General features: G+C 48.5%; 2 protein-coding genes across 2 annotated transcripts in view; one reads left to right on the top strand and one right to left on the bottom strand.

Annotated features, from left to right (window-relative positions):
• Positions 1–867: 867 nt before the first annotated feature.
• Positions 868–2,174, bottom strand: inha (inhibin subunit alpha). Its single transcript, XM_053417029.1, has 2 exons — positions 1,877–2,174; positions 868–1,592 (listed from the first exon to the last, which is right to left on the bottom strand). The coding sequence occupies exons 1-2, from the start codon at positions 2,172–2,174 to the stop codon at positions 868–870; spliced, it is 1,023 nt and encodes a 340-aa protein (XP_053273004.1).
• A 2,644-nt stretch (positions 2,175–4,818) lies between these two features.
• Positions 4,819–12,130, top strand: part of LOC128431318 (striated muscle preferentially expressed protein kinase) — a 29,716-nt gene continuing 22,404 nt past the window's right edge. Inside the window, exons 1-3 of the mRNA XM_053417598.1 lie at positions 4,819–4,839; positions 5,344–5,356; positions 5,398–5,865. Of these exons, the coding sequence (XP_053273573.1) occupies positions 4,819–4,839; positions 5,344–5,356; positions 5,398–5,865 (502 nt within the window). The remainder of the gene's footprint in view (positions 4,840–5,343; positions 5,357–5,397; positions 5,866–12,130) is intronic.

Here is a 12,130-nt window from a genome sequence, read left to right as displayed (position 1 = left end):
TGCCGACACGGTGCCATGTAAACACACACCAGCTCCTCCTCCTCCTCCTCTTCTTCTTCTGCAGCTTTCCTTGTTCGTGCAGAGTTTGTTTGTTGGTTTTATGATCTGTGGCTGGAAGACTCCAAAGAACACTTTGCCAAAGCAGCTGTTTGATGCTGTTCCTTGTTTTCATCTCACTTCCAGTTCTGCTACTTTTCTCAAGGTTCCGACATTTCATGTTGAATATTGTACGTCAGCGGTTTATACTTGTTCCTTTTCTATTGCAAGTTTTGTAGTTTTTGTAACTGTAGAGATTATTTTGTCTTCAGAGTAAATAAATATATTTGAACAAGAAGGTTTTGTGTGTGTTTGTGATTTTCCTCCAGGTTCTTGTCTCTCAAACGTTTTATCTTTAATCTCCAAAAAGTCAAAACCTGGTTCATAACTTTGTAGAGATCACAATTCACCTCCAGGTTCTAACCACTGATTTTATTATAGAGAAAAATTGCAGATCAAATAACATCAGAACGTGACGGTGCAGTTTAAATGTGAGCAAACAGCGCCCTCCACAGGTGAGAGGAAACAACACCATGAAGCCTTTAATTTTACTTTTAAATCAAAGTACAATAAACATAAAACTAAGTGAAGTTATACAAAATAACATTTGATAATAACATAAAGCTGTGAAGGGCTGTTGCTGGAGACGTCCCACAATGCAATGCACACAGGAAATGAAATGGAAGACGACCTAATGTGAGTTGTGTTGAGGTGATCATTTTGTATATTAACTGTTCAAACTAATAAAACACATAAACACACAACCAACACTGGGATGAAGAGAAAGGTCCTTGTGTGAGTTGTGTGCACATGACCTTTGACCTTTGCCCTTCAGATACAAGTACACTCTTCAGGTATTATGTTGGGCAGCGTCTCGTACTTGAACGAGTATCCCCCGTCGGACGTGGTGGTGATCCTCAGGGACCTCATGCTCCCCGGCACCGGGGCGCAGCACTGCCTGATGCCCAGCGAGGCGGTGGTTCGATCCCCGGCCGAGCAGTTCCCGTGGCAGTAGTAGAAGGTCAGCGCGGTGGGATGGACGATCCAGTTGTCCCAGCCCAGCTCCTTGAAGCTGATCTCCACGTGCGCTCGCTGGCAGTCGCTGTGCTCCGGTCTCTCCACAGAGGGGCGCTGCAGCAGGTCCACGGCAGAGGGAGACCAGGGAATGCTGAGCGGCGCATGGCGGCGAGATTTGACCCGAGCACGTGGCTGAGCGGTCAGGTCGAGGAAGGGCGTCTTGTCTGGTTGGTCGGCGTGGCACTCGCAGGCCGCACAGCGGACCTGGAGGATGAAGGGACCCTGAGCCACAGAGGCCAGCGCCGGCCGCTCCAGGTCGTAGGTGGTCCACCCGTCTGGGCTCCTCTGAGACGGGGCCTCCGCGGCCTGGAGGAGCTGCGGCGCTGAGGTGAGGATGAAGAGCGGAGCGGACATGTTGCCTCCTTCACCGGCGTAGAACCAGAAGTGGGCGGCGGTGACCACGACCTCCTGCTCGCTCAGCGACGGCTGGAAATAATACGTGAAGTGGCTGCTGCTGGTTTCTGAGCCACAAGACGAGTCTGAAAAGTAAACCAGAGAGAAAACTGAAGTCCTGAAGTATGATAAAGACTCGTGTGTCTCCTGACTCTTGGGACAGATTCTCTATGAAATGTTTAATCCCCTTTAAACACATATTTCCAGAAGTTAAAGCTGCTCAATCTCAGTTTTGTGTTCAAACATCCTGTATAATAAAAAAACTTCTATCCCATAATCTCACACCGAAATCAAAAATATTCTTTCTTTAGCACAACAACACTTCTTGACTTTCAGGATCCAAAAGCAGACGAAGGTAGAAGCTTCTCACCAGAACTAGGGAAGAGAATAATCTGGGACTTGTCCTGGGTGGGACTGGTCCACTGGTCCTCCCAGGTCCTCCTGCTCCTCGGGGGCCTCACATGCAGGGGCCTCGCTCCCCCCTGCTGGGCCGGGTCCACATCGGGGCCCTGCGCCGAGGCCAGGGGAGGCTCTTCCAGCCCGAGGCCCTCCAGAACCCGACCACTGAACCAGGACAACACGACCTCCCTGGGCAGCTCCTCGGCCCGGCAGCCTCCACTCAGACCGAGGATCCAGAGAGGAACCAGGACCAGTGCGCAGGACACCATGACTGCAGCTCCCAGTGCTCCTGCTGGTTTAGAAGACGATCTCTCCGGAGACTGACTGAGACGTGGACTTGTTTGTCTCTGCAGCTGTCGGAGTCTGAGGGAGAAACTCTGTTGCCAGCTCACAATCGGGAGAAAGCACAGAGTGACCTTGGCTGCTGGGATCTCACATCTGCTCCTCCAGGTTCACACAGAACCCAGGAGATGTTATTCTGGAGCAGGAGGCTTCACATCACTAGCACATACATGTGAATTATTAATGCAGAGCAGGGGGAGGGGGGGGGGGGTAGTCCTGGGTGCTGGGTATGATCTGAAACATTTCTCCTGCAGATATAATTCTCCACCTGTTTTCCCACTGAACAGAAAGTCTTTGTCTCAGGGAAACGGCCGTGAGCCTCTTTTATTGAATGTTCTGTTTCTTTCAGATTGTGTTTCTGCACAAGGACATTTTTTATACTGGAGTTAGTTTTATAAAGTCACAGTTCACATGATGCTGTGTTGCTCGTTGTGACCCGGGGGTTTGAATCCTGGGTTGAGGGACATTTCATTTATACCAATAAACTAAAAGATTGTCAGATAAAAATGTGAAATGATAGAAACCTTAACTCTGACATGATGTATGGTAAAATTCTAATATCTGCCACATGAGCACATTTCTCTAATAAGTTAATTAAACATGTAAATGATGACGTCCAATCAGCTGCTTGAGTTTCAGTTTGAATTGTGTGGTTGGCTCCAGACCTGCAGACTATAGAAGAGAACCAACAACCTTCAGGTGAGATCTACTGAAGTTACTTCTTCTGTTCCTTTTCCATCATGTTTAACTCTAACATGTTTTAGTAACAATAAGTTTACAGTAAATACATGAAAGTAGTAAAATACATTTAGCTGCTTGAGCTTCAGGCTACGTTGTTAGCATCAGCTGTGCTAGCTCCACAGACAGCAACGGTCTTTAAATGAGAAACAGGCGAGAGACATATTATTTATACTTTATATTTGTCTTTATTTGACATGTTTATCCGGTTTGATCCTATAACTGACACAAGTAGGAAGGAGACACAGTTCTGCTAGCGTTAGCTTGCTAGCACAATAACAAGCTAGCAGCTGCAGCAGATATATAATATATAAATATAAAAAACAGCTGATCGATGAGTTTTAATGTGTTTGCCTCATGTTTACTGTCTGTGATTGTGACTGTCTGTGACTGTCTGTAACTGACATGTGACAACCAGCTCCTTTAAAGAGACTAATAAGACTTTATAATCAGTTTAATGCTCATGAACTGAAATCAAACTATTATACAAACTTTGCTGTGTTTTGGTTTTGCAGAAGTTTCCAGAAGTTGGACCTGAGCCGACTGTCATCACCTGTTGTCTGAAGGTGGGAGGACCGGCCCTGCACATGTTCATTCACTGGCTGGTTATAGATTATGTTTATTATTATTTAGCCGATTGATAATCGATATTAACATGGATTGTACATGTGAAACTCAAGAAGGCGTCCAGCAGCAGAGAAGCTGAACACCTCAGGCTGACAGCACCATCTTGTTTCTACCAGTAGAGGGCGGTAGAGTAGGGCCTCACCTGATGTCATGAAATCAAATTAAATTCTTATCCTGATAATACAAACTGATTACAAATTATATATTCTCATCATTATGTCCCCGGGGCTCCAGCATCTTGGCCTTATTCCCTCTCGGCTTTAATCCAGATTTAATTTTTTAATTATCACAAAACTTGGCGACAAATCTAAAATCTTTCAGCACCTGTTGCCACAGCAACAGCTCCCTCATGGGGGGGGGGGGGGGGGGGGGGGGGGGGGGGGGGGGGGTGTAGTTCGTCTGGCTCCTTCTCAAAATCACCTGTTAGGTTTCATGCACAGGAAATACAACTTATGACAAGGATTCAAAGAGCGGTAGGAGGTCAATTAAACAAAAGATTTAAAAATACACAAACTAAAATATCAAACGTGTGACTTTAATGTCTTTACTGCAGCCAGTTCTGTTTAATTCTATTGTTATATCACTGCTCTATAATTAAATGAATCACTGAATCCTCACTTTATTCTTAGACTCTCTTTTTATAGCAACTCCAACTGTCTCTCACGCACTTTGCTTGATAACATTGATAACACTATCCAAAGGTTGTGTGTGTGTGTGTGTGTGTGTCTGTGTGTGTCTTTCTGTGTGTGTGTGTCTGTCTGTGTGTGTGTGTGTAGGTCATACATGGCAGCCTGAGAAATGTGACCTATCTGTGGCCGTGCAGCTGTCGTTCCAAACCTGAGGGAGTCTGGCTGACGCAGAGAGAGCCGGGGGAGACTGGAGCGAGAGCAGACCTCCACCATGGGCTGCTGCCTTCACTGCTTCATTTAAAGTGTGTTTTCTTAAATAACTACTCAAAGTTCATTAGTGGAGCCGCTGTGGAGCAGGAGGCCCGGGCGCCTCCTCCCTGTCCCTGTCACTCTGCTCCGGGCTCAGGTTGCTGAAGGGGCCATGGCTCAGGCTGCTAATGCTACTTGATCTCCGGTGGACTTACACCTCCGGCTCGCTCTCGCCAAAGGACACGAAGACACTCGGGCTTTAGCAAATGATTTGAGATGAAATATTCTGCTCCATGGATCCTGTGACGTTAACCTGGACTTCGCGGGGATGTCCAGAGGGATTCCAAAGGTAACGTGCTTTTCTGTGTATCGCTGGATGAACTCTATTTCAGGCATATTGGTGGAATATTATCAATTAGCAAAGGAGGTTAATCCAGATGTTTCCTGTCATCATTAATTGAGACTTTCCAGTTATTCCCTTCCTGTTGTTGTGACTCGTCAGTGCACAGACACACAACAGGAGGACTGTTTCTAAGTTTATACAACAAACACTTGGAAATGGTTCTCTACCTTTACAGAATAATATACTTTTATAAAATTACACACTTTAAAACTCCCCTGGCTGCAGTTTCAGTGTAATAACAGCAACCAGCAGCCTCCTGTCATGTGACATAACCAGGTCTTCACTGATTGGATCTTCATATCCTGAAGATTCAGTCATATCTTGTTTTTTTTGGGTCCTACACTTCCCAGAATGCAGCAGGACAGTGTCTGTGATTGAGATGCCGTGTTGACAGTTTGTAACTCAGCTTTATTCATATAACTGTAAGTCTGTCTTTTTCCTGGTGAGCAGGTTTATGAGGACGGTTGTAACGTTGGAGTGATTTATGTTTTGTGTTGGTTTCAGGCCCCGGTGCAGCAGCCCAGGTCAAACCGCCTCTTTACCACGAGGCCGTCAATAACCGCAGCTCATCCCGATCACCTGATAACACGTCCCTGAAGAAAGACAAGATGGACAAAGTCCCTGGTTCCTGTCCCGGTCTGGACATCCCTTCCAAGGGGACCACAGAGGACGTCCCAGTCCCCGAGGCCACCGCACCAGCACCACCAGTTTTCAAGCGTAAACTCCGGAAGGCAGCAGTGGGAACCGGCTGCGACATCCGCCTCAGAGTGTCCGTGGCAGGATTTCCCAAAGCGTCGCTCAGCTGGTACCACAACGAGGAAGTCCTGCCTCCATCAGAAGCCCAGGACTCGGGGGGGCTGTGGATACGGGACTGCCGCACCAGCGACGCCGGCGTGTACACCTGCGTGGCGACCAATGAGCTGGGAGAAGCCAGCTGCAGCACCGTCCTCGCCATCATGGACCTCGGGGAAGGTAACCACAGATTTCCCCTCCTTGCCTTTCTCTACATTTTCTTCTTTTAAGCATCATCCCTCCTTTAAAGTGAAGGAGCAGTGTCTGGAGCGCCCCCTGGTGCCTGGATCCTGTACAGGTCACACACCCTCCCTCTTATATGTTAGCAGACAAACACCTTTTCCTTTGCTGTTATTTTAAACTCCTCTTGGTTCTTTGTACGTGAGCTTTCATCTGCCTCATCGTAAAACCTCGGTGTGAACCTGGTGAAGCGTTCACTGGTGTAATTTCCCCTCCGACCAGTTTGCGTCATGGTGTGAGCGACAGAATGTGGGTCTCAGTGAGATCATTGTGTTGCAGCGTGTGTGTTTGATCCTGTGGAGAAAGTGGAGCTCTCACACTCTGAGCTGAGTCGCACGCTGCAGCTGGTGAATCACTCGGCACCTCCTGGTTTTCATCTCCTCACGTCAGCTCGGCCTCAATCACCACGTTCAGTCCTAAAACCTATTTCGACTGTTTCCTTTTCATCCAGCTCCTCTTTGTCTCTCCTCTGCAAAACGTATCTAACAGCCCCTCTTCTGTCTTTGCTCCATTTTAACATCTCTCTCCTGTCACTGTTTTAATTCCATGTATTTGTGATATCAGTGATATGACTTATTTCTCTATGGAAACTTGACACGAGGACTTAAGTTACCAAAACGAGGAGTTTCTACTTAGAACAAGTAAAAGAAAGAAAGAGGCCTTTGCATTGCTGCTCACCTGAAAGATTGAATCCTCAGGCGAATGCATTGAAAGAACTTGTTCTCAGGATTTGCATGTGCACATTAACATAACTTTGAAAGGAGAATATTGAAATGATGAGTTTCCACTTGCAGCACTGTTTGTCTGCAGGATTCATTTTATCGTTTTATGAGCAACAAACACAATCCGGTACTTTTTCCCTGAGTCTGAGCCGCCGCACTATCTCTCTGACCCCCCCCTCCCCTCCCCCCCTCCTTGTGGTTATTTATGGCCTGGTATGTGCCGTGCCGACCACAGGGCTCAGGCTCCAGTGATGTGTGGCGGCCGCCGGCCCCCCTTCTCCGATTGCACCAGCAGACATCACAGATAATTATAGCATCGCCACGGTCAAGACGCGGCGCTGTCACACTCCATCATGGTCAGCGTGATGAAAGCGAGAGGAGGGGGGGGGGGGGTATTGTGGTGGTGGATGGAGGACAGAGTGTTAGTGTGTGTCAGTGCCCGTGTGTGTGTGTGTGTGTGTGTGGTTAATATTAAAGGCCGTTCTGGCTGCTTCTGAGTCAGTCAGGTGTGTCACTTTAAGATATCAGACCAATCAGAGGCCAGCGTGGTGCTGTGTCACAGGTCCAGACGACTTCATTGACATCAGCCTGTGGCGTTCAGCGTGTCACTAACTACCGCTCGTCCACACGCACGTCGATGGAGCCTCACGAGAAGCAGCACCTCGTCACCGGGGTTATTTTAAGCTGCGCGGTGACATCATCGCTGTGACGCAGGAAGTGAATCCACCAGACCAGACGTTCAGGATCCTCAGAGGATGAACCAGTTATTCATTCGAACATCTGTGACTTTAATTGATGAGGACAACCAGACAGAACAGAAGATGACCTGAAGCTGTAGCTGCTCCTGAGAGTCATGATTAACAGACGTGGGGGTGAAATACATCCAGTGTCGTTTTAATTCGATCCTTTAAACTCCAGCCTCTCAAACCGTTCGGTGGGATTTCAGTAAACATCATGATTACATTCTGTGACACCGGAGAACCGTGGAGAACTGACCTTTGTGTGAGGAACCACGTTCCCCTCTGGATGCTCTGTGTGTTAACAAGCTGCAGGAACCATCAGTGAATATGAATTGAATAGATGCAGCAGGTGAATCATTTGAACTTGAGTGTTGTTTAGACGCTCCTCTCTTCAGCTGTAACCGTCTCCTTGTCCCTCATTGTATCATTAATGGTGTCTCACAACATGTCTGCCTGGTTCTAGGGTTTCAAACCTGCCGCGAGTCCAACAGGACTGAACCACAGAGGACAGGGAAGGTCGTCCGGTGTCTGTGCAGCCGTGGGTTTAATCTCCTGCTATAACGAGGGGGGGCAGGCCGTCTGAAAGGGGGTGCAGAGGGAACGTACAGTACCACTGGAGGGGTTGTACTATGCAGGACTGGAAATAGACGGGTGTAGTTGGCAGCCATAGTCTGGGAGAACTGGGGGAAGACGGAGGGAGAAGAAACAGGGACATGGGCTGAGGAAGGTGAAGCCTGGAGGAGGTTCTGTCGGTTTCACCGGAGCGTCTCCACGGATGAGACTCGATAAAGACTCGCCCTCTGCAGAAGTTATTTTGCGCAGAAGTCAAACACACAGAAGCAGAGACAGGAGCCATGTTGCGGAAGGAGCTGCTGGATGCACGCAGAGCTTTGAGGAGCGTTGGGGAAGGAGTGAGTGGGCCGAGAAGCAAGAGGCAGAGAGGTGAGTGGGAGCTGCTGGTGTGCTGTGGTGAAGCCGTTTGTCAGGGAGGAAGCAGGAGAGGCTGACATGAAGCTGGAGTCTCTCTTCAGAACCCAGCTGTTTGAAATACTCTGCTCCACGAATTCAGATGCACTCAGAGAATTCCCGGTTCCAACAGACCCCGTGTGAAACCACATTGCATTTCACTGCGTCCTGTCTTTTATTTGGATCAGCACCGAATTCATACACACCCAGATCCACGACTTATTATCTGAGGAATACCTTGAAAAACTAAATGTTAAGAAAAGTGAAACAAAACTAAACCAGATCTCCTCAAGGTGCTTGTTCCAGAGAGCGGGGCCCCGGACAGAGAAGGGCCCCGGACAGAGAAGGGCCCCGGACAGAGAAGGGCCCCGTCCCCCTTGGTCCTGTTAAGCCCGAGCACAAGAAGTCAACAGAGAAATATTAAAACCAAATCTAAAATATGCCAATCGAGAGAGAAGCTAATGATCCTGCATCTTCACATTCATACAGACGAATGTGCTGCAGTTGAACCTGGAGCTGATTCCTGTCCCTCGCTCACAGTTCACACCCGACGTGATGTTCCTGCTCTCGACCCGCTCCAGCCTCCACGCCGCCGCGCAGATCATCTGTAGCTGCTTGATGATTTCACATTCTCTGAATATCACGTAGGAGTGGATTAAAGTTACAGTTGGATGAATTAAGTTCTCCGCTCTCAGGAGGCAGCTGAGGCAACACGTTGAGGCTGAAGCCGCGCCTCCCGGTGTTTGGTCTGGCGCGGGATGTGTTTGTGTTCCATCCCACCGGTGCACAGTCATTCACAGGAACCCTCGGGGGATTTGGTCAGGATTAGGTGGTAGGATCAGGTTGCAGTGTGACTGTCAACATTGGCCGCTGTCATAATGGATTTACAAACCAGCATCTGAGCTCGGGCCACGTGTCAGCGCTCACATGCACATCATTAACCCTAACCCGAGTCTGAGGCTTTTCGGTGGCATTTCAAGGAGAGCGTGTTCTTCATGGTGCAGATGAGAAGCTGCCACCTGCACCAAGAACTCAGGGATCCAGATTATTCTGCTTCACTTTTTTTTAGACTTTACAATAAGTTAATCATCTCTAGAAGGTCACCAGAGGTCACAGGAAATCCCAGTGAACACTAACAGGTTTAATTTCTCTCCCGGAGCAGATGTTGATCTTTCCTCACACAGAGAAACCAGCTCTAACTGGTGAAGCAGAAACCCAGTGAGCAGTGTAATGGTGTGATGTAACAGCAGCAGAACCAGACTCTCTGCTGATGAAGCTGTTGCCAGGAAGACATCCATCAGGCCTGCTCCACACAAAGTCACATCATCAATCTGCTCTCGTGAAGTCTGCTCACTCCTTTGTTGTTTCAGTTAATTCGAGTAGCGTGGTCCAACGTGCACCGGTCCAGGTCCTGGTGCTGCTCATGAGCTGTCTGTCATGTTTCCATCAGTCATGATGTTTTGCAGAAGGCCGACGTGGTGTCTGTAGGTCGAACGGATTCAGGCTGAGATGTTTGATCTTCTCACACGGTTCAGACTGTGACTTCCTGAGCCCTGAAACAACCCAGACATGAGAGATGAGGGACATGAACATCAGAATCCAACGATCTTCTCCTAACAGCTGATATTCTGTGAGAGGCTTGAAGCTGAGTCTCTCTGGCTCTAAGTGAGCGTAGGTTTCCCAGCAGCAGGAGATGGAAGCTCTGCCACCGTCTCTGGCCTCTCAGAGGTGCTTGATGCTCATGGACTCTTGTGTTATGATGGGTGTATTGATCCGCGGGCGTTTGAACTGTTACTTGTGGGTGTATCCCGTATCACGCATAAAGCTCCGGTATCGACCGCTGCACTTTCTGCTCCAGTGCATTCCTCTCACCGGTGAAGGAGGGAGGAGGAGTGCGAGGGCTGAAGAAGAGAGGGAGGTTCAAATAACAATTGTAAACTGCTGGTTTGTTTTCAGTAAACCAGTTAAATGTTTACATTTAAATCTATTTCTGGATGAGTGAAGGTAAAGATGGGTGATAACCCTCATCTAACGACCAGATTCAACATCCAGGAGCAGATCTCACGTATGGATTCTGTGTTTACAGAATCCATAAACTCTAACCCGCCTCACTTAGCCAAACTAAACGCAGCCGAGGATTCTGGGTTATTAGCTGGAGAAGGAGATCTGGGTCTGCCGGTGGTTATTTTTAGATCAGCTTGACGGAGGAGGTGCAGGGGAGCACAGATGTGTCTGGAAGAACAATTAACATGTGTCAGAGTGTGAATCAGAGGCTCGGAGGAGGAGGAGGAGGAGGAGGAGGAGGAGGAGGAGGAGGAGGAGGAGGTGGGGAGCGGTTACACATTCTCATCACGTCGCTCAACACATCAGGCGAGGAGGAGAATGTTTGAGTGACTTGCACAGGCCGCTGTGTAGGAATGAAGTGAGGATCAGATGATTTGGGACGAAGGAGTAAATCTCTTGTTCCTGATTGGATGAAATATGAATGTTTTGGTCCAAATGAAACAAATAAATGTGTAAAAGCTCATAGACTTTGGTTTAAATGTCCAAAACTAAACGGTTTCTGTTTCAATATTTGATGAAAGATTTGTTTGTGTTATTATTATTGTTGGTTTGAGCTGTAGCTGCTGGTTGTCGTGTTCCCCAGAAGAGTCTCCTACATCGATCCTGTCGGGGGGGCAGTAACCTTGACCATCACTGGTTAAAGCTCACGGACATGGACGTAGATAAATAATTGATTTGTTCTGAAAACACACAGGAGAGGATGTCAGAATAATATTGTGCTCTGGAGATTCGCAAATGAATGTTTCTGAGAAAGCAGATATATCCCCCCCCCCCACACACACACACTCCCCCTTTAATATCCATTTCAGCCCCTCCATCCTTTCATCTCTTCCTCTTCCTCCCCCTGCGCTGCCTCCTCCCCCCCGAGTCTCCCCCCCACCGCTCTCTCGCTCTCATTCCTCCGTCTTGCTCTTTTGTCACTCGCAGCTCAGGAGGAGAAAGGAAAGTCAATTCGCTCTGCTGAAGCCAGTTGTTTTCTTCCTCCTCCTCCTCCTCCTCCTCCTCCTCTTCTTTATTCCCGACTCTCATCACTGCAATCAGGACCAACACACCCCTTCTGCTCAGACTTCCCACCCCCACCTCCTCTTGTTGGGATTGAGGGGAGGAGGGGGGGGGGGGTGAACGAACCAGAGGGCTGCTCCTCTGAAGGCAGCGTGACGTCAGAGAGGCTGTTCATCAGCGGCTTCACTCTCAGACACAAAGACACCTGGCTCTGCTTTATTTGCCTCCTCGCTCGTCCTTTCTCTCCGTCTTCCTGCCGGACCGGAGAATAACCCCCGCCCCCCCCCCCCCCCACCCCCCCGCCCTCGCACACACAGCAGCACGATCCTCTTCCTCTGAATTGAGATCTGTCTTTTCCTCACCGCCGCCACACCCTGGGCTTTTAGGGGTTTTCGGGATGTTTTCGTGAGCCACAGGTAATCGCACACGTTTGACAGGAAGCGCTTCTTGAAGATGAAGAAGATCTGGTCCAAGAAGAGATTTCAGGTGAGGAGAGAACGTTTGAATTTAATGATAGGATGAGGATCATTTTCTGTATATATGCAGTTTTTCATAGGGACTAGTAGATTATTATGTTTTGGGATGTCACGCCACACCCGTGATCTGATAGTGTGATGCACCAGAACGGTGAAGAGTGGTTTTAGGGAACATATGAAAACAGCCGTGCCTGCAGGAAATGAAAAAGTATGGACAGGATTGTTTGTCGAGGAC

This window comes from Pleuronectes platessa, chromosome 24 (assembly GCF_947347685.1).
Source record: "Pleuronectes platessa chromosome 24, fPlePla1.1, whole genome shotgun sequence".
NCBI lineage: Eukaryota > Metazoa > Chordata > Actinopteri > Pleuronectiformes > Pleuronectidae > Pleuronectes > Pleuronectes platessa.
The sequence above is the reverse complement of the archived record's forward strand: the minus strand, read 5'-3'. Positions and strand labels throughout refer to the sequence as shown.

Excerpts from the sequence above, each read along its gene's own strand:
- inha (XM_053417029.1), bottom strand. The coding sequence starts at position 2,174 with ATGGTGTCCTGCGCACTGGTCCTGGTTCCTCTCTGGATCCTCGGTCTG. Across the intron at positions 1,593-1,876 it reads TATTCTCTTCCCTAGTTCTG|ACTCGTCTTGTGGCTCAGAA; the intron begins GTGAGAAGCTTC and ends TTTACTTTTCAG.